General features: G+C 29.0%; 1 protein-coding gene across 4 annotated transcripts; it reads right to left on the bottom strand.

Moving 5' to 3' along the window:
* Positions 1-3,879: 3,879 nt before the first annotated feature.
* On the bottom strand, positions 3,880-21,609 carry LOC130672389 (elongation of very long chain fatty acids protein AAEL008004-like). Of its 4 annotated transcripts, none has more exons than XM_057476947.1 (6): positions 21,225-21,609; positions 17,786-17,858; positions 14,693-14,883; positions 10,365-10,502; positions 9,879-10,121; positions 3,880-8,242 (listed from the first exon to the last, which is right to left on the bottom strand). In XM_057476947.1, exons 2-6 carry the CDS (start codon positions 17,844-17,846, stop codon positions 7,895-7,897), a joined length of 981 nt encoding a protein of 326 aa, XP_057332930.1. In that variant the 5' UTR covers positions 17,847-17,858; positions 21,225-21,609; the 3' UTR covers positions 3,880-7,894. The 4 variants fall into 4 exon arrangements, with proteins under 4 accessions (XP_057332930.1, XP_057332933.1, XP_057332931.1 ...); XM_057476950.1 differs by lacking the exon at positions 21,225-21,609 and adding an exon at positions 19,960-20,220; XM_057476948.1 differs by lacking the exon at positions 21,225-21,609 and adding an exon at positions 19,964-20,220.
* Between the last annotated feature and the right edge of the window lie 1,027 nt (positions 21,610-22,636).

Here is a 22,636-nt window from a genome sequence, read left to right as displayed (position 1 = left end):
AACAATATATTTACAAGTATCATATATTTGCTGTTAAAACACAGCAAGAATTTTTCGTCAGAAAGTTAGTGTCAGTTAGTTGCGATCAACTTGGCGGCAACAACTACACACTTCTGTAACTGCCCCGAAACTAGAGTTGCAAGGCAATATTTGCTATCCGTTTGATGTCAACTTGACCTTAACGTTTGGATTTACAATAATTGTTGTCAGATTAACGTAAAACAGTGAGGCAGTTTGGTGTCAATCTGTTGTCACAAGTGGACGTCAATTTAACAGCAAAAAGTTGCTGTCAGTTTACACACCAGTAGACATTACTTTTTGGTGATTTTTTTACTATTGAATGTAATCTATAACCAGTAGATGGCAAAAAAATATTTACATATCTGCAGGCGTACAATTGACAGCAAATTTTACTTTCCAATTTTTGTTAGCGATCTGACGTCTATTTGCGCTTTCAAATTGACCCGCGTTTGAAATCAGTTTGTAACTAAGTGACTATAGGAATGTTGCCTACAATTTGGCTTAAATATTCCTAGACAATTGGCGTCAAGTTGACACAAAGTCCTCATCAAGTTGTCATCAAACTGTTGCGAACAAACTCATTGCATTTAACTTGATGACAAGTTGCGGCAGTAGGTTGATATCAACTTATCGTCAATTAGGCTATCATTATATAGACCCAGATATTTATTTCATCGACAATTTGACGTCGAATTGACTGAAACTGTTTCTCCGTAACTTAGTTACGGATAAATTGTTGCTGTTTGCATACACCCTGATGGCCAACCACGACAACCTACTGGCATATTCATGAGTTGACGGCAATTATACGCTAACTTGCTGTACAAGATGACATAAGTTGGCATTCCATTAGTTGACGGAAAGTTGTCTTCAATTATTTCAGGAAGTTGACGTCAGGTTGCAGCAGTATGTTGTTGCCAAGTTTCTGGGAAAGTTGGTAACAATTTGCAGTCAACAATGACAAAAGCTAAGAGTTCTCATCAACTTGATCGCAACTAATTGACACCAGAAAGTTTTACCAGGGGTAGAAAAAAGATCAAAAATTTATTTTCTGTCGATATTAAAGGTAACTGCAGAAAATTTTCTTGGGTACCCAGAAAACCGGACTGTCTCAGCAATAAATTGCGGGGCAACAGTTTTGATCAAAATACTGTCAAGTTGTGTTTGACATCTGACTGTCCAACTATTGGCTACAATATAAATACAACTTTAATTACAAGTTGACATTAATTTGCTGCCGCAATCTGAAGACAAATTGACACAGAAAGGTAAAACTTCTTTTTACATGAATTAAAAAATTCCAAAGTTGAACAATTAAATTTTAAAATCATACCAACGTTCAAAGGAAAATTATAAGGAAACGGATCATCTGACGAAAAATTTAAATCATACCTTTTTTGTAGAACATCAAATTTTCTTCAAGACATGTATCTAAGTCAATTTCGTTTGTCTCGATGGTTTGAGAGTTATGAGACAAAAACCCGCTCATAAAAAAAAATCAAAAATTGCGATGATACACCTCTCAATATCAATATTAAGGGCTCAAATTTTCACAATAATTTTTTTTTTTGTCATCCCAAATAATATTTTCACAGTATCGTTAAAAAAAAAATAGTCGATTTTTTTGGCCCAGTCTAATATTTATAATTCCTTAACATTTCCCGGTTTTTCAGGTTTTCCAGAAACGTAGCCATCATGTTCATAACGCAAAATCTTTTTGCGTAAAAAAATCTTTTTTTAGTGTATATATGCGTATATATTTAGTCAAATGAGTTAATTAATAAATTAACTATGCACATAATAATGCAATAAAAGAGCTCAAGGAATTTGAAAAAGTCATCCAAGTGTAAAAAGGTCATTTGCTGATGACCTTCACGCTATTAACAAAATTTCGTTGATTATTAATATCGGAAGAATTATAATTAAATCTGATATTTAATCCATTCATGGAATATTTAATATCAAATTCCACTTTTATTTTTTTACAGTTTGAGGACAACTAGGTGGCTACTTTTATTATTATTGCGATTGGGCAAAAAACTTAACAACAAAAATCATTATCTTTCCATTCCATTGACGTCATTAAAAAAAATTATCTATATTATTAAGAGAATAAGGAAAATTTTTTTCCCGCCATATCTATGTGATACAATTAGCTAATGTTATTGAAATTGGTATCATTAGATAGGTATTAACTTGAATGTATGCCTTTTCATACTTTAAACTCTTTTTAATTGCCAAGCATTGAGATAAATAGATTTATCTATATCATATACGCTTCTGATTTTTATAAGTAGCTAACGATGCCTCATAGGAATAATTGGCAGGCATATTTTTGTAGGTAATTGAATGCTCTACAAAAAAAGCTTCTTATCATTTTTTGATAAATCTATTTGTTTAAAAGTTATTTGAGGTTTAAGTCAAATTCATATTAAATTTTGAGATCTTTTTACTTTTCCGGCGAAACTATCAGACCTATCACAAAATATCATGGGACCTTTTTTGTAGGCAATTTTATTTCCTAGAAGTTATTTCCAATAAAGTTTTTTCGAGTTCCGCATTGTTTTCTAGTTATTTTAATTTTAATGTCATGCTCATAAAAAAGATAGTCTTCTGATCGATCAAAATTTAATATGAATTCGACTTCAGCCTCAAATAACTTTTGAACAAATAGATTTATCAAAAAATGATAAGAAACTTTTTTTGTAGAGCATTCAATTACCTACAAAAATGTGCCTGCCAATTATTCCTATGACGCATCGTTAGCTACTTATAAAAATCAGAAGACGTAAAAAAAATTTTTTCCATGTTATTCTTATGGAAAATAGAAAAGTGCGATGAGGAACCTCTTAATGTTAATATTAAGAGCTCTAATTTTTACAGGCGTCTTCTTTCATCTAAATGAAACTTTTGAACCTGTTTCCGAGAAAAAAAAAATTTTTTTATTTTTTGAATCACCCTAATAGCTATATTATATATATCGCGTTACTTTTTCCGAAATGACGGATTTTTATACTCTCTTTTGGTTTTAGGAAGCTTCTCAAAGCCAAAAAAGTGTGCATAGAAAAAAAAAGGATTCAGTGACACGAAAAATCTTTACTCGCCTAAAGAAAATTTTTATTTACCCCAATAAATTTTTTGCATTGTGAATTGAAAACAAAAATTTATTTTTCTGCCCTCCGGCCGGAAAGTGGCAACTTTCGGGCCGCTGCCCTAAACGAAGTTGCAACTTTCCGGCTTCGTCGAGCAGAAAAATAGTATACGCACCTTGGCCAGTAAAAAAGAAAGCCTCAGACCACATGTTTGTCAGCCTCGGCTTCGCCTCGGCCAACAATTACATGTGCTCTGAGACTTTTCTTATTTTACTGGCCTAGGTATGTAATATACTATAGAACTAGAAAAAATTACTTGGTACAAGGAATTATTTCTTGACCGAAAAAATCTTTTCTCGCCCCAAGACAATTTTTGTATTTAATTGATAATGCATAAAATTTCTTGGTGCAAATTAAAATTTTGTTGCAGCAAAAAATCTCTTTTTTCTGCGTATTTTATAAATGTAGTAGTGATATTTGGGCAGTTACGTAGTGACTGCAGGTTGCTAGTTATTTATTTTTATACTAAAAGGTATTAAAATTTATAAGTGTAAATGTAGCAGACATAAGACAATTTTTAAATTAAATATAAAAAAATTAAACAATTAAATTGATAAAATAAAAAAAATGCATAAGCTGATTTTAGAATTTTCTAAAAGTCCATTTTTTAATTTTTTTGTTAAAAAAATTTTACTTTATTATTTTTAAATTTTTAAAATTGTCAGGTGTCTGCCAACTTTACTGTCATTAAAATTTAGTCGTTAGATTTATATTTGGATCGTTTCAATATTTTAATTTTTTTATTTATTCCTTCGGTATAACTTTTTTTTCTCAATTATGTACAAAAATATAATGAGAATCAGTAATTATTAAAATTTAACATTAGGTACATGACAACGCTGTTTTTTTTTGAGTCTTTTTCCTCATCAATTTAACAATTTTTTTTTTTTTTTTATCAATAATTACCTTGGATACTGATAATTACATTTATTTACAAGTAATAAGAGCCTATATTATCCATAGTGAAGAATTTATGTAATAAATCAATTTATATCTTTGTCCACAGGACATTCTAGTATATTAAAATTTTTTTTTTTTTTATAACAATTATACACCAGACGAGGATCAAGACTTTGAGGTGTTAAGCATTTGTTTGGTATAAATGTTTCTGAAGTTAACAGACAATTAAAAATTTTTGGATTTTATTTCGAACAATTAAATTTGAAGAAAAAAAAAAACTGAAAAAATGCACATGTAGAAAATTAAAAAGACTATAAGTGCAATTTTTTTAAATATTTTTTTTTTTTATAATTTGCGTCTTAAAAAATCCGAAAATTATTAGACGTCGGCTAACTTCAGTACCATTTGGTAGAAAAAAAAATAAAAAAAAAAACAAGAAAAAAAAACGTACTTTCAATTGAAATATTATTTTCTTTAGTTAATTGCTCACAGTGATCTAACAATTCCAAGGCAAGACGATAGTCTTAATAGAAAACTGTAACCGTATAAAATTTATATTTTAAATTAAATTTAATAATATTTTATCACTTTAATAATCGAATTACTCACATATTAATTTTTAAATATTTAGCATGAAAATATTTACAAACAAAAAATGTAAATAGCTATGACTTAAACTTTTTTTTTTTTTTTTTTTTTTTTTTTTTATACAAAAGAATTTTAATAAGAAAAATTTTACATATGTTAAATTAAAGCATTTAATTTTATTAGCAATTGTGAACTTTGTTTATAAGAATGAAAATATTTATGATACTGAAATTAGCCGACGTCTAATAATTTTTGGATTTTCTTTTAGACGGTAAATTATAAAAAAAAAAAAAATACGCACAGGTAGAAAATTAAAAAACTACAGGTGCAATTTTTTTTTTTTCATAATTTATCGTTTTTAAAAAATCCAAAAATTATTAGACGTCGGCTAAACTCAGTATCATAAATTTATGATCCTGAAGTTAATAGACTAGCAATTTTCGGATTTTTTTTTCCACAAGTAAATTAAAAAAAAAAAATATGCACATGTAGAAAATTAAAAAAACTACAGGTGCAATTTTTTGAATAATTTATCGTTTTAAAAAAAATCCAAAAATTATTAGACGTCGGCTAAGCTCAGTATCATAAATTTATGATCCTGAAGTTAATAGACTAGCAATTTTCGGATTTTTTTTTCCACAAGTAAATTTAAAAAAAAAAACTAAAAATATGCACATGTAGGAAATTAAAAAAACTACAAGTGCAATTTTTTTTAATATTTTTTTTTTCATAATTTATCATTTAAAAAAAAAATCCAAAAATTATTAGACGTTGGCTAAATTCAGTATCGTAAATATCTAAAATTTCAATTCTTATTTACAAAACATTTTTTTCCGGTTTATTTTAATATTTCTGGATACTTTATATATAAAATTAATGTATGGATATTTTTTTATCAATAACAATAAAAGAATAATTACAGTATAGTTCAAAATTGTCGGGAAAAAAGTTATTAGCAGTAAAAGGCTTTAAAAATAACAGCCTCTTAATAGTCGTGAGATTAATAATCAATTCGTTTAGCAGTCAGTAGACAAGTCCAAAAATCAAGTTAAAATTTTTTTTAAATGCTTGCTAAATAATATCATACAAAGTTCGATTTAATATATAAAAAATTTGTGATTCGATAGCTGGTGGAAAAAAACGCAGGCAACACCTTGGACAGTGTTTTTATCAATTACATTCACAAAAGATTCTCTAAATGGAACCTATTTATAGAAATTTGTTTCAAAGTCAAGTTAAAAAAAAGCTACTGTTGTTTTTTACTAGTAATATAAATTACGCGATTAATATGATTAACATAACTGTTAGAAATATTTAAAAAACTTTATTTTATTGTTAAATTACGTTTTTGTTTAATAGTCAGGTTTAAATATCGAAGCTCTGAACACATTGGAATATAATATAAATATTTAATAACAATAAATTGGATAGACACCGCATTATTTTCTTATATATTTTATTTTATTTTCTCTATCTAAACTCTCGTGTTTGTGCGTTTTTATGAAATTGTTTTGATCACTACGTTGACTTGTAGATAACTTATTTTATATTATTCACCTTTGTTTTATTTACCTTTAGAAGTTAATGGAGTTAATGATTTGCACTTAAGTAATTTTATAAATCCATGTCATGGATACGGTATTCCACATTTAGCCTGGCGGATCCGAATTACGGTAAATTAACGTAATTTGCTGTAATTTTCGGTATTTTGAATCATTACGGTACATGTACGGTATTTTACGGCAGACGTCCGATGTTTTTTACCGTAAATTTGCAGTAAGAGAATGACAATTTACCGTAAAATTGCGGCAAGCTTGCGGTATTTAATCGTAAAGTAAAGTATTGCACTGGTAAGACTGTAAAGAAAACAAACCGTATTTACGGTAAATTGTCGTAAATTACCGAAAATTGTGGCAGTTTGTCGTATAAATGCCGTAATTCGCGGTACAATACTGCGAATCATTGTGAATTGCCGTAAAATACCGCAATTTGCGGCAATTTTTCCATAGAAATGCCGTAAGTTATTTTACACAGCCGCAAATATCCTTAAAATATCATGAATCACCGCAAATTGCGGTAAATTTGCTATATTTTGCGGTAAATTAAGTTAAAGTTCAATAATTACCGTAAATTGCAGCAATTTTGCCATAGAAATACCGTAATTTACTTTTTACTGCCGCAAATTACTGCGAATTTCCTTAAATATCATAAATCATCGAAAATTTCGGTAAATTTGCCACATCTTGCGGTGATTTAAGTGAAACTGCAATAAATTACCGTAAATTGCGGCAATTTTGCCATAGAAACACCGTTATTTACTAAACACCACCGTAAATTACTGCGAATTTCCTCAAAATATCATAAATCACCGCAAAGTGCGGTAAATTTGCCCCACCTTGCGGTAAATTAAGCCAAAGTGCAATAAATTACCGTAAATTGCGAAAATTTTACCTTAGAAATACCGTTATTCACTTTACACCACCGTAAATTACCGCGAATTTCCTTAAAATATCATAAATCACCGCAAATTTCGGTAAATTTGCCACCTTTTGCGGTAAATTAAGGTAGAGTGCAATAAAATTACCGCAAATTTGCCGTAAAAATACCGCAATTTACTGTTTACTAACATATATTGTCGTAAAATATCATAAACTACCGTGATTTGCGGTAAATTTGACGTATTTTTACGGTCAAATAACTCAACATGCGATAAATTACCGTAATTCAGATCCGCTAAGGAGACAACGTTTTTTAAGTCGGAACGTTTTGTTTTAAATAATTCACAAGTGACAACAACGTTGACCATAGTCTGACTTTCTTTGTTAATTATTTAGTAAATCATTAATTATTCTGTAACAGAACATTTATCTATATCGTATAAATACTATTCTTAATTTTGAAAATTATTATTCTTGCACTTACGCATTTCATGAATAAACTGTACAACATATCAAAACTAACACACCATCATTCATACACTTGTTCATCATTTGCTCATTCACCCATATCATGTACACTCTGTTTTACGAGACACAAAATAATAAAAACTAGTTTTTAGAGCCTGTTCAAGGCAACAGACACGCAACAAATTAATATGTGCGTCGATATTGACACGATTTTATCGTGGACACCAACAGTTCAAGTAAATAAAATAAACAAACGGCTTTACATTATTTGTAATCGTCAAAAAAAAATATTTTTTGTATCGAAATTTTGACACTTGAAAGCCAAACCTAAGCAAGTTTTTTCTCAGTGTTATTGTTGGCAGCGTAGCCGTTATTGGTGCCATTGGTGTAAGAATTATTGTATCCTTTTTTATATATAGTTGATGTGTATATGGAATTTCCATTCTGCTGTACCTTGTATTCATTGTCGTCTAAAACCGGCATACAGGTGCCATTGTTGTTATTATTTTGTTTTGTTTTATGTTTAGTCGAGGTATATTTGGTTTTATAGAAGTCAGAAAATAGACCAAGAAACAATACACCATGCAGTCCAATCCAGATCATAAAACTGCGTGGGTAGTCACATTCAATGAAGAGCAATTGGAATTGATGACTCATTATTAGAATAAATTGAACCTATTAATCAATTTTTGGAATTATTATTATGAATAATTTCGATCATTGATAAGATAGAAGACCTAATACCCGATAAGGGAACTAGCACTCCATGAATTTTTATATTTAGTTAGGTAAAAGCCTCTATACCCGCTCAGTGCCATTAGTCGCTCACTTTAACTGTTTAAGGCGTTTTTTTATAATTTTTATAAAAAAAAATTAAAACTAAAAATATTATTATTGGTAAAAAATTATTTGTGAATCTAAATATATTAAAATATGATGTATCAAATTATTTTATAATAGATTATAAATTTAAATTAAATGACTGTTTTCAAAATCGCGCATAGCCGGGCATTTTTTACTTTAACGTTCATTCGTTAGATTAAATTTAGGCTACGTCAAATTTTTTAAGAATTGTTATAACTATATCTTATTAAATACATTTTTAAAATTCATGAAATTTTATATTATGAAAGAATAAAGTAGTATAATTTATAAATTATTTGTTCATATCAATAAACTTATCATAGTTTAATTGATATTGTTTTTGAGCGACTATAGGACCATGTGTTGATCGAGTAATGTACATGACAACTTTTAGTGAGCGACTATGGGTACACTCAAGGACCTTATTTAAAAAATTAATAATAATTAATTATCAGCATTATTCTTCAAACTTAAATTTTATTCTAATACTCGAAACTTCAAAAAATAACTATAAAAAAAAAATCTGGTTTTTCATTTTATTTATTAATTTATATTGAGTGATTTAATCTCACTCCAATGAAAAGTGAGCGAGTATAGGAGCTTTTACCTTATCTATATTTAGTAAAGTTTAATAAATATATTTAGCAAAATTCATGAGTGATCGGGTACTATTTCCCTGCCCTGATTCAGAAATCTAATTTGAAATAATTCAAACACGATCCGAAACAATTCAAAGTTGGCAAAATTGACTATATATAGATATACACTTTAGCATGGATTGAATTATTCCAAATTAGATTTTTGAATCAGGGTGATCGAGTACTGGGCCTCTTACCTTGACATAAATTTAAGTGGCTCGAAAAATTTTTGATACTTTAATTTCTCTATGAAATCCGACGATTTTCGATACATTTAGAAAGTTATTGATTTTACTTCGATTTAATAACATCGTGCTTTCAAGATGTCGAGGTTCTGAGGTCCTAGGAAGCGGAAGTGTTAAGAGATGTCTACTCACAAAATCTATACTCAAGGCAAATATTGATAACTCTACTCATCTAATTCTTTACTAGGCTCTAACTCTACTCAAACATTTTTTCAACTTAGCTTCAACTCTACTCAGCCTCTTTACTCAGAAAATTTCGGATTTTTCGCGTTCTTTTAAAATTCAGATTTTAAGGTTAAATTTTTAGATCATCTACTTTTTATGTAATAAAATTTACGGAAGTAAGCAAAAAAATTTGAAAACAGAAATACTCGATTTTTTTTAGGTTCGTAAGATTTTTTAAATTCTTAAGCGATCTCGTAAGCTCGAGTTTTGGAGCTTAATCTTGATCAGATTTTTTTTTTTTACCGCACAATAACTTTTTTAGGGATGGGAGAGAAAAAAAATAAATCAAATTTTTTTTGAGCCACCGTAATATATATATAAATATATTTTGTATCTTACCATTTGGAAAGTAGTTAAATACTTCTTCCACCAAATATATTTTTGATATTCGGGGCCCATAGCTGCTATCATGTAATAAAAATACATTACTATATGAACGAAAGCATTCAAAAGAGCAAAGAAGGTGCTGTGACCACCCGGCGCAAACTTTAATCCCATCCACACTGAAAAAGGCATCACACCGTGATGAATTACATGAAGAGTTGAGACTTGTTGATTTTTCTTTCTTAGAATAAAAAATAACTGTAAATAAAAAATATTTTAATAATTCAAACTTTTAACCAAAAATTTAATCTTAATTTTTTTTAGTACAACCCCTGATTACATGAAACGATTCAAAACAATTCAATTTTACTACTATATAGATATACATTCATCATTGAGTGAATCGTTTCGTTCAATCAGGGATAAGTGGTCTTGAAAAAAAAGTAAGAAAAATTATCACTCAATTTAAAAAGAAAATCTTTCTGTATCAAAATTTATTACCGTATCAAAAAATTCGGTAAATTTGCTGAAGTAGTACCACCAGCAAACGTTTACCATCCTAAGAGCCATAGGATTATTCGTATAATCTACTGGTTGACATCTAAAACTGTAACCTCTCGCCCATCCGCTCATTAAATACTGAAAATAAAAATAAATAAAAAATGGTGGAAAATCCACAAGTGCCAAACCTCAATCGCTCATGATAATTATGAATATTTTACTTTTTTATTATTATCCAACTTTCAACTTATTAATTTCATTTTTATTATTTGAAATTTTTTTTAACATCCCGCCTTTTTCGTAGATGTAACTTTTTATTTTTTGTGACAGACACTTGAAATGTACGACATTTAGCGTCTATAGCCGGCAGCTAAAAATATTAGATAAGATACAGCTGGTAAAAAAGATACCTAATCGTTCTAATAGTGACGTCATCAACGGATCGAAAAATATTTTTTGGTTACATGTGCGATAGCAAACGACCAAAAAATATCGAAGTAACTCAACGAGCCATCTTGTGACAAAATTTATCATCATATTAATTAATACACTTACCGATTTACGCTCATTTTCAACAAATACTCAAAACAATCTTACACAATAAATAAATTCGGGTTATAACCTCCTATTTATAGGCACTAAATGTAGTACATTTCAAATATCTGTCACAAAAATTAGTGTATTTATCTAGCTCGCCTTCGGCTCGGGCACCAATCTTCACACCTCGCGTCTTAAACACGATCGCATTCGATAGATAAACTACTATTTTAAGGCTGGGCCATACTAAACAAATTTTTGAATTTGAATTTTCTTTTAATATATGGATCAATTGTCATTATAGAAATTTTTACAGCTTCCGAAAAAATGTGTAAGACAAACTTTTTCGGAAGGTTTTCATCATCCGAGTGACGTAATTATTCAAAACGTAATTGGAAAAGTAAAATTCAAAAATTCGGTTAGTACTGCCCACCCTTAATCCTACTGTCTCACTAGTGCTGCTGTCAGTAGTTGGCGGAGAAAAAAAAATAGAAAAGAGTAATAAAAATAAAAAATGGTAGCTAAATTTTCGAATTACCGGTTTTGAGTTTTTTGTTAATTACAATTAAACAAAAAGGATTTAGATAATAATTTTTCATAGGGTTCTTACGACAAAAGATACAAAGGTACTAAAAAAAAATTAGGCTAATTTGTTATGTTTTTCTAAAGTTATCGTGGTTCCAAAAATTCATATGTAACAACTGACAGCACTGGTTTCGTAGATTAAAGTAATTCGTTTCAAATCTCTGGAATACTGAATCGACTCAATACCGGGTCGAAGTTATTCCTTAATAAATTGTCTTTGTACCGGAATACAATTAAACCCATTTTAGTGTAATAAAAAATGTATAGAGATGATTTAACGTGAATGAATAAGTCGAAAAAATAGTTTAGCGCGTTCGCGTTAAAGATGTGCAATTAATAAATAAATAAAAAATAATTAAATTAATTGTTAACAATTTTAACACATGTATCAAAGTACATGACAACAGTTGACCATAATAATTGATTGGAATCATGTAAATATATGAGTATGACCTCGACGTGGTTATTGGCCTATGCCCCATAATTACCGCGGAGCAAAAATATCATTTTTTTATTGTGAGAATGTTATAACAAGCTAAATGTATTACATGTCAAGGTTGTTTTAAATTTTCAAAGCTCTATTGCGAGCATAACTTTTCATACCTGAACGATTAACTTTGCGACATCATGTATTGCATTTAATTTCAGAGTATATTATCATTTACATTTATTTTATGATTGAGTCATCGGTTGTAATGAATTTTTTTTTAATATTAATGAATAGTATGATAATATTTTACGCAGAATCAATAAAGACAATGCCAAATATTGTACATGCGATTGAAAAACTATTGTTTAAATTTAAAAAATAAAAAAATTCCATGTACTGAAGAGATGACAAGAATAAAGAAAAAATAAGTAAATAAATAGATTGTAAATATTTCTTGTTAAGTATTTTAAATTATCATTTTCTTCTAAACATGATTAAATAGCAGTTATATCATTCGGAAACAAAGTCCAAGAGTAGTCCCAAATATTCCGAGGATTCTCTAAGATGCTGTGCATTTACATTAATTTAGATGGATTTTCTTTGTACTAGCCATTTATTGGCTGTCGTTTTATGTACTTAGTTATTATAATGACAGTGAGTGATTATGTACATACTTCCTTTGAAAGACTCTTGCATGTTCTGCATCAGCGCGTCATTTTCTCATATAATCTACTGTCGCGTGAAATATAACCAACTCAAGCGATATACACCTTGTTCGTAACGATATAAAAAATTTTTTACTGGTTCAATTATCTTTATCACACGATTATATCCACAATTATACTTAACAATATTTTTATCAACATGTTCATTATTTCTAAACTATAAAGTTACAGAACTATGTAATAAATTGTGGAAAATTTATCAAGAATTTTATCGATTACTAACATATTTATGCATTTATGTAAAATAATGAGAAAAAGTATTTAGATTGTTGTATGATATATTTATTTTACTTTTATGATTCGTATCTCTAGAGGCTATTCTTTATGATCAATTAATTACTAATGAGTTAACAATTAGAAATATTTTTTATTAGTTATCGATAATAGTCGTTTAAGTTATCGCTTAGATGAAAATCTAAAAAACGATTAACTCAGTAGACGGGCTATGAAACTTCTTACTGTCTCTGATATACCTGGAGATCGGAAGGTTTTTCGCTCAAAGGAAATTAAAAAAATTTATGTAATTCTACTGCTTGAAGGGTAGTTCTGCCTATCTCGAGATACGCTGTTTTGTCGTAACAAAGTTAAATGGTTTATTTAGTGTCACTTAATAATAGGGTATCATCAAAATTTTACTAATTTAATTAATTATGCCAATAATATTGATCAAATGTGCGTATAAAAGAAATGAAAAAAAAAACATATCTTTTTTGCATTGGAAATTTAATTCTTCGAGTTACAGCGTTTTGTCATAACAATTTCATCTATTTATCAAAATAAGCATTAGTTTCTTACGATACAAAAAACGTATCTCGAGTTGTAACTCGACGCTGTAGCGTTTTGTCATAACAGAAATTAATTTTTCTGTTAAGTTGTACTCAAATTCTGTTAAAACTTTAAACGCTATTTTCTCGAAACTATAATTTTTGAGATACGTCGTTTTGTCATGACAGGGCAGAGTTCCGGAAAGTTGGGGAGACCTAAGATTTTCGGCTGACAGACCAGCATCTATATGCGAAATATTTCTGAAATCTAGATCCAGTAGAAATTTACTTTCCAATTTTTTTTTTTTGTTGCGTGAAAAACGTTCCGATCTTCAGGTCCATTGTCTTTGAGCTTAAAAGTATCTTTTAAAACTTTGCGTTTTCAAGCTCTGAGTTTAGTAAAAGATTTTTTTTGCAGTCGCAAGAGTTCACGAAGATGTAAATCTTATTTAACCCTTCGTTACTCGCGCTATGTGGAGATTCCCCGCACAACACTACTCAACCTAATAGAGTTGGCGTGAATACGAGTAAGACACTAGAGAAAGCGCTTGTAACGGAAGGTTAAATTTAAGGCAATCAGATTAGAAAAAAAAAAAACTAAAATTTATTATTTGTGAAATTGCACACCTCGAACGCGAAGCAGAGATAGTGGTCTACTGTCACCAGATTAGAAATCCGGGCTTCGGTAAACTTAAATTTTTATTTTTGCAATAAAATAAAAGATCTAATACCCGATCAGGGAACTCAATCACTCCATATATTTGTATATCTATATATAGTAAAATTTAGACAACATAGATATACAAGTACATGAGTAGTTCCCTGATCGGGTACCGGGTCTCTAATTTCGAAAAATATTTTCTAATCAATTCGAAAAATGAACACAATTCAAATTTTGATAAAACTTTTGAATACTTTATTAGATCATAAAATCCGCTGTACAAAATTTTATAAAAAAAAAAAAAAATTTCATCAATTTAAAAATCAGGCTAAAAATCCCAACTCGGTCTTATTTATTTTTAAATTCTTTATTCATAGTAGAAGTTTAAAAAATAAAAACTTTGTCAATTGCGATACTCAACCATATGTTTTTAAAATTATTACAAAATGGATAACATTGACCTCTAAAAATTTGTCCGACAAAATACTCAAACATAACTGTAACGATACGAGACATAACATACTAAACGTGTACTAGATGCAATCACTATAAACGTCAAATGTGTCACTGAGGTCATTCATTTAAATAGTAGCAATATATCTAAGTGTGATAGATTTATAACTCACCTCATAAAAAATCCATGTAGAAAATATCGTTTGAATAAAATTATAAACAATTAGGATTCTTCGTAAGTCAAAGGGTTTCCGATTTTCCATTAGTTTGGGTCCCAAAACCTTAGAAAAGTAAGCGTAAAATAGACAAATTGCCATTGTCGGAAGTGGACTACTCATCATTGGCCAGTCTTTAACCCTAGGATCTAAAAGATAATTATAATAGTTCAATGCTTCATTATAATCAAGATTTCAATAAATAGATTACGAGATATCGGGCGTTTTACGATTATTTATAGACTGATGTAAATGATAAATTTTATCTCAGATCATCTAAACTGGTGCATTTTTATGCCCACTATTTTATATTAATTCTTGTCATTAATAAAATAATTTGAAATGCTAGATGTATATATATTTTAATTGATAATTATTAATAACTAGGTCACAAACATCCGCTGCCACACGTGTTATTTTTTCTACATAAATTCAGTATTCGATTATTTTGAATTAAATTAACGATCATATTACGTTTCCACAAATAATGAAAAGTCGGCTCATTTTTTCTTTCCAAGATTTCATAGCTTATGATATATATAAAAATAGTCACGTCCACACAAATAGAATTTAATAAGGTTATTTAATAATAACAATATTCTAAAGACACATTTGTGACTATTTTAATATATGTACTAATTATTAAAAGGAATAATTTATGTGCAAAAAGTTGAGTTTTAAATCTACAATATTTATTTTTTTTTTGGATCGTCAAAATGAATGACCCACAATTGTAATGATGCGACATGACATGGTCAAACGCAATGCGTGCAAGCGTTTCATTCAATTTAACATTCGTTAATCGTGCTCTTTTTCTCTTTCGTTCTTCCCCAATCAACTGTGCCACTTTCACGATGCGTGATTTTTTACAATGTATTTTCCAGCGTGATTGATTCTGTTCTTTTATAAATTATATATAAATATATTATTTTTCACCCTTTTGGAAACTATATTTTAATAACTTTTTTAAGACAATTTTGTTTATTGATATAATTAATAAATTAATAATAATTAAAATCTATGGGACTCGATATATTTATAATTATAAATGGAATTTAGTATATAAACATTTATCACTGAAATGTTTGATGACTTTTGAAGTGAAATTTATGATGAAATTTTGATTTTTCATATATGTATGGAAGGTAAAATCCCCTATACCCGCTCACTTTTCATTGGAGTGAGATTAAATCACTCAATATAAATTAATAAATAAAATGAAAAACCATATTTTTTTTTATAGTTATTTTTTTAAGTTTCGAGTATTAGAATGAAATTTAAGTTTGAAGAATAATGTTGACAATTAATTATTATTAACTTTTTAAATAAGGACCTTGAGTGTACCCATAGTCGCTCACTAAAAGTTGTGATGTACCATTACTCGATCAACACATGGCCCTATAGTCGCTCAAAGACAATATCAATTAAACTATGATAAGTTTATTGATGTGGACAAATAATTTATAAATTATACTACTTTATTCTTTCATAATATAAAATTTCATGAATTTTAAAAATGTATTTAATAAGATATAGTTATAACAATTCTTAAAAAATTTGACGTAGCCTAAATTTAATCTAACGAATGAACGTTAAAGTAAAAAATGCCCGGCTGAGCGCGATTTTGAAAACAGTCATTTAATTTAAATTTATAATCTATTATAAAATAATTTGATACATCATATTTTAATATATTTAGATTCACAAATAATTATTTATCAATAATAATATTTTTAGTTGTAATTTTTTTTTATAAAAATTATAAAAAAACGCCTTAAACAGTTAAAGTGAGCGACTAATGGTACTGAGCGGGTATAGGGGCTTTTACCTTATATATGTATTATTTTTCACCCTTTTTCGAACAATATTTATAATACTTTTTTGAATAGAAATTTTCTCAATTTATATATTTAAGAAATTATTAATAAATAAAATCTATGGAACCTGATATATTTATAATCATAGATAATATTTAGTCTACAAAAAATATACTTGATTTTCGTCAAAAAAATTCCAAACACAATAAATTTAAAAACATGGTTTTTTATTAATTTATCAACGTAATGTTGGAAGTCTACAATTAAATGTTTCGGGGATAATAAAGTGAAATTTGATGTACCTGAAAATCGGAACGTTTTTCACGCAACGAAAACGAAAAAAATTTATGTAAGTCGGCTCAAGGGGTAGTTCTGGTGGTTGGGGGCCTAACATTTTTGGCTGACATACCAACATCTATATGCGAGCATTTAAGAATTCTAGTGATTCAGTAGATTTTTTACTTTCCATTTTTTGTTTTTTTTTTCGTTGCGCAAAAAACGTTTCGATTTTCAGGTACATGAAATTTACAATGGGAAATTTTAATTATTCATATATAAATATGTACTATTTTTCACCCTTTTTAATAACTATGATGAAAATTTTGTGAAATGATATTTTTCATATATAATTAATACTTCAAATTTATGAAACCCGATATATTTATAATTATAGATGATTTTTTATCTAAAAATAAAATAAACTGATTGGGAAATATACTAGACTTTTATAAAAAAAAATTACAACCATAATTATTTATAAATTTATCATTGAAACGTTTGAATTCTATGATTAAATGTTTCATGAGCAATAAAGTGAAATTTACAATGGGAAATTCTGATTACCTATTGAAATATATGAGACATTCAAATTATTAGAAATTTAAAATTTTTTTTAACGATTTTAATAAAATTTCATCACCGTCACTTCTATCTCTTGAATACCAAACCATGAGAAATACAAATATAACAAGCAAATACCCGATTCTAAAAAGTTGATATTATTTCTGTCCATATAATGAATAAATAAAATGACACAAGTTAGCAGACGTCTAATAATTTTTTGATTATTTACAAAAATTCAAAAATTGCACCCATAGCTTTTTGAATTTTCTACACCTGCATATTTTTAGTTTAGTTTTTTTTTTAATTTATTTGTAGAAAAAAAAATCCAAAAATTATTAGACGTCGGCTAACTTCAGTATCATATAAATAAATTATTGAAACCGATACTTACCAGACCTATTGTCGATAACATCTCTGTAGCCATGCACCAAGTTTGCAATTACCGTCGTCATTTTTCCTATTTTCTGAAAAAAAAAAACAAACAATTCCACTCAATTATTTTTTAAACTCTAAAATTGATATGTTATTAACTGCATAACAATATTGTATACATTGTAACACGTAAATACTGCCAACGATAATTATAATTTATTTTTAAAATAATTATGTGTTAATTTAGTGTACATCGAGATGGGGGTTTTCCGTTGTTGTCATCGTAGTTAACTCACTAGTAAATATTAATTAATCTAGTCATATGTACGTAATTCATTACAACTAATATAGGTTTTAAAAACAACAGTATAAGAATATCGCCTTAAGTGCGAACTAGTAAAGAGACAGGCATTTAGTAACTTTCTCGTATGCTGTCGCCGGATTCCTCTCTTTTTCACTTTTCCTCTTTCGCTCTTTTTCTTCCGTGGTGACTTGAATCTACTCAAGTAAAGCTTGCCGGGAGGCTTTTACATAAGTCAAGAATAATCGGTAAATCGATGTTTACTGTAAGAGAAATGCCATGACGCCACGATGATCCCAGTGCGAGTGGAACCGGATTCCGCACGTTCTTCCTCGTCTCATTGGGCTTAACTCGGAAGTTATGAAATCCTACTCAGTTTAAATAAATTTATAACGGAAAAATAAAAAAAATAAAAACATATATATTTTATCTATCGGTTTAAACGTAAGTTAAATAATTGCAAGTCTAGTACCAAGTCGCGATGGGTACGTCCTTGCTGATAAAATTTTACTTTGTTTTTTTTTCGCTATTATTATTATTATTCTTATAATTATTTTGATGATTGTCCGGTTGATTAAAAATTCTCAAAATAGATAAAATTCAAATCGTTAAAAAATTCATTGGCTCTAATGAGATTCGAAATATTTGTAATCGTTATCTACTCGTTTATCGAACGACTGAAAATTATTTTGTAGATTAATTATAATATCTATTAAAATTATACGTTTATTACAATCATAAAAATAAGGTGTGTATAAATATATATATATATATATACTGTGTATACTTTAGATGACGCTTCAAATTTGTACTAATTATTCAAGAGAAAGTTATGATCGAATGACGGTTTAGAAGACCGATTCAATTATTTATTTTTTTAATAGAAATTACAGATCGTGGAATGGAATTTTTTTAAAAATTTAACTATTAATTTAAAAAATTAAATCGTACCAAAAATTAGTGACAGTAAATACCCAGTTAATTATTTTAAAATACTGCTGCAAAAATAAAATATTAAATTTACCGTTTAAATTCAAATTTGCGGATATTTCTATCGTTTAAAAAATGAAAAAAAAACAAGATTTAAATTCTAGATTATTAATAAAACTATTTTACTTGTAATTAATACCCATAAATAAAACTTTTACAACTATGTAATGATTGACCTACTTGCGTAATTAAAGGAAAAAAAACTAAGTAAATAAAACTACAGGAAAAAATGTTCATATACCTTTAAAATTGTCTATCGCTGATAACCGGCATTTTGTACCTGCTACGATTATCGTAGATAAGTTTAAAAAAAAAATAACTTACGACAAATTTTATGTAATAATCATAGATAAGCATTAAAATTAATGTGTAAAAAACAATTCTTTAAAACCGATAACGAGTTTTGTCGAATTAATAATAGAATGTAGGTTAGAAATTTATTTAACGTCACTTTTTACACTGAACTAAAAATGTTCGTTGCAGAAAATATTTAAAAAAAAAACATTCATATTTATACACACGATTCATACAAATAATAATACTAGTAATTTTTTATAATACAACTCGCAGGTCACGAAACTTCTTAACAGGGAATCGATCGTTTTTTAGGGACGCCCTAACCTCATTTATATATCTATATATATACACATATATATAATTAGTTATCGTGCAGGTGAGTTAAAACTGTAGTAAAAGTATCAAACATATTACAAAACTGTTTCATTGGCGGCAATTGGATAACATTCAAGAAAAAAACACATTTCACTTAAAATCACAATGTATTGGAGTAAAATTTATAAATTGATATTAATATATGTATACATATATATTTGTATTATGTGTATATGTATATTAATTAATTGTAAATATAAAATTTAAAATTACGCGGATAAACGACTCACCCACCTAATTTTTGATTTGTTTCCTTATTTCCTTTTCACTCTCAACGAGACACGCTGGGCTACACCCGCTCTCGCTCTTTCCCCACTAAAACGTGCTCTCGTACTGTCACCTGTCCGAACACATAGACAAGAATCGAAGATACTTGTGGTCAGCGATAACGAAACGACAAGACTAGCTAAGTCGAGAGTTACAGACAGCAATGACCACGGAAACCGCTTACCGCTATGTCAGTACACAGTACAGTAGTGTAGTGTGATTGTGATGTCTTCGGTATCACTTATTTTCTCAACACGACAGGATTATACATTATACCAAATACCTAGTGCAAGTTATTGACGCGATCAGTGAAAACAGCGCTGCTGATACACCAACAACAAAGTATATGTATTAATTAAGGGGATCTACTATGAGTTAAGAATGAGTCGGAGTCTGAGTGACCGACTGTTGGCAGACTTGTGCGCGTACGGAAAGAAATTTTATCAAAGGGGTTATCAGATATTTTCGGCTGAGTTTTTTTTGGAAACAAAATCTCTAAGTACAAAATACAGACCGCACTTTGATGCACTACTGTCTAATCTAGCGAAGGGCGCTTAAATTGTTTGATAATATTCGTTTGTTTGAGAGAAAAACTCGACCATAGTTTCTATTTACTGCACAAGTGCAACAAAGATAGTACCGTTGGTGGACTTGAGTGTAATAGAGAGAGAAGTACGAACCCCTGTTAAAAATTACCGTTAAATTCATTGTAATCGTGGGACATAATGCGGCGCTTTTATTATTATCGGTTTTGAAATAAAAATTACGAAATAATTTATTTATTTTGTGGTAGACTTCATAAAATTTACCGAAAACCGAACAAAATTTACAGTAGACTACGGTAAAATTTGTTGAAAAAAAGTTATAAATTATCTCACTTACCGACAAATGATTAAGTCGTGTTATTGGTCCGACGATTAGTGAATTTAACGGTAATTTTTAAAGAAAATTTCTTGCAGTGTAATCATAATGACCAATAGGGTAAAAGTACCGTTTTTGGCCACTTTAGAGCCAGTTTTGGTCACTTTAAAAATTTAAATAAAACAGTTTGTAAAAGACGTAGTGACATAATTAGTTTTTAAAATGTGTACAAAGACACTCTTATCACACTAGTGCAATGGAAATTTTATTTTATACTTCTTTATTGATTAAAATAAAGTATTAAATGTCCAAAAATGGAGCAGTGTCCACAAATGATACCTCTACCCTGTATATTTTTTAAACTTACTTTGTCTATATGGATTTTATGCTGTTCTGCTGTGACACTGAGATAACCGCCTGTATGGACTTATGATTCGAATTCTAATCAGTTTGTTGTAAGAAAGTCGAAACGATATCGATTCGATGGAATACAGAATACTACTATTTTAGCTCATTGATTGTTGACTTAAAGTTTATGCATTTTTATACGATAATTCATTATTAAATTGGGCTGTACAGTAATTGTTCACAAAAAATAAAAAATACTAAGTAAAATTAATCAATTTAAAATCAGTTAAAAGTTCAATTCGGCTACTATGTGCAACTATTTTCTAAATATCTGCTTCCTAGGCGCGGTCAACTAATGCTTTTTGGCTTGCAACACGATATGGTCACTGTTACGGCGTGCTTAGGATTTTCGTTTATAATATGCAACTTGTACTCCCTTCTCACACTCAGGTCTCCCACTTCATTGATGACGTCGTTTGAGCTTGACGTAATTTTTCTATTTCTCACTATATAACATCGCATGTACAATAGTTTATTCATATTAACTACATCTTTACAACTGGAGAACAACGAATCTTATATTATAAACTTTTTATTTGAGATGTAGGCAACTCGGCCAATAGCGGATGACCCCCAATAATTTATTGAAAAATATTTAAATATTTCACAATGAATATCTTATAAATTCTTTTAAAAAGTACCAAACTTCTCACGCTGATTTCTGATGGAAAAATCTGAACGGTGGAGCTCGAAAACGTTATTGTGAATAAATTTTCGAGTTCTTAGCTGGAAAAAAGCTACTGCTACAGTGCATGAGACACAGAGGATCCGTAATTATCAGAGTTTTCTTATAAAACGAAACAAAATAATGCAATATTTTATTTCGGTGAGCGGTTCAAAATGAATTGTCGTTTATTTACCATAGATAATTACATACTTTTGGTTATCGAAACGTCAAACAACGCGTAATTCACGAATACCATCTAAGGTATGTCAATCACGTTTTCGCTGGCAAGCAGTTGATCTCAGTTTTACGTAAACCAATACAAGTTCTGTACTGTTTGACGTAAAATTGATTGATAACCCGACGACGATCGTTGCTCGGAAAATCGAAATTGTTCAAAAACTGTTTTGTTTAGCCGTTGCGCTCGAATTCCAAACGGAATCTCTCTTTTTCAATCCATCCGTTGAATCGATTGCTCGATCAAAGCTAAAATTCGAACCATAGATGGCACTAAAACGTTGCTCAACGGGTAATTATTAGCAATTTTGAAGGTCAAAATTTCCACGGATTACAAGGCAAATTGCCCAGTCGTTCTTATCAGCCATACAACTACCCATTAAAGTTCTCGTTACCGTCAAATAATATTTCATTGTAGAATACTGTAGAAGTCCTACTATACAGGCCAACAGGATCGTCACCGTCGGTCT

This window comes from Microplitis mediator, chromosome 7, assembly GCF_029852145.1.
Source record: "Microplitis mediator isolate UGA2020A chromosome 7, iyMicMedi2.1, whole genome shotgun sequence".
NCBI lineage: Eukaryota > Metazoa > Arthropoda > Insecta > Hymenoptera > Braconidae > Microplitis > Microplitis mediator.
The sequence above is the reverse complement of the archived record's forward strand: the minus strand, read 5'-3'. Positions and strand labels throughout refer to the sequence as shown.

Excerpts from the sequence above, each read along its gene's own strand:
- LOC130672389 (XM_057476947.1), bottom strand. The coding sequence starts at position 17,846 with ATGACGACGGTAATTGCAAACTTGGTGCATGGCTACAGAGATGTTATC. Across the intron at positions 14,884-17,785 it reads TGTTATCGACAATAGGTCTG|ATCCTAGGGTTAAAGACTGG; the intron begins GTAAGTATCGGT and ends ATTATCTTTTAG. Across the intron at positions 8,243-9,878 it reads ATTTAACTACTTTCCAAATG|GTTCAATTTATTCTAATAAT; the intron begins GTAAGATACAAA and ends ATTGATTAATAG.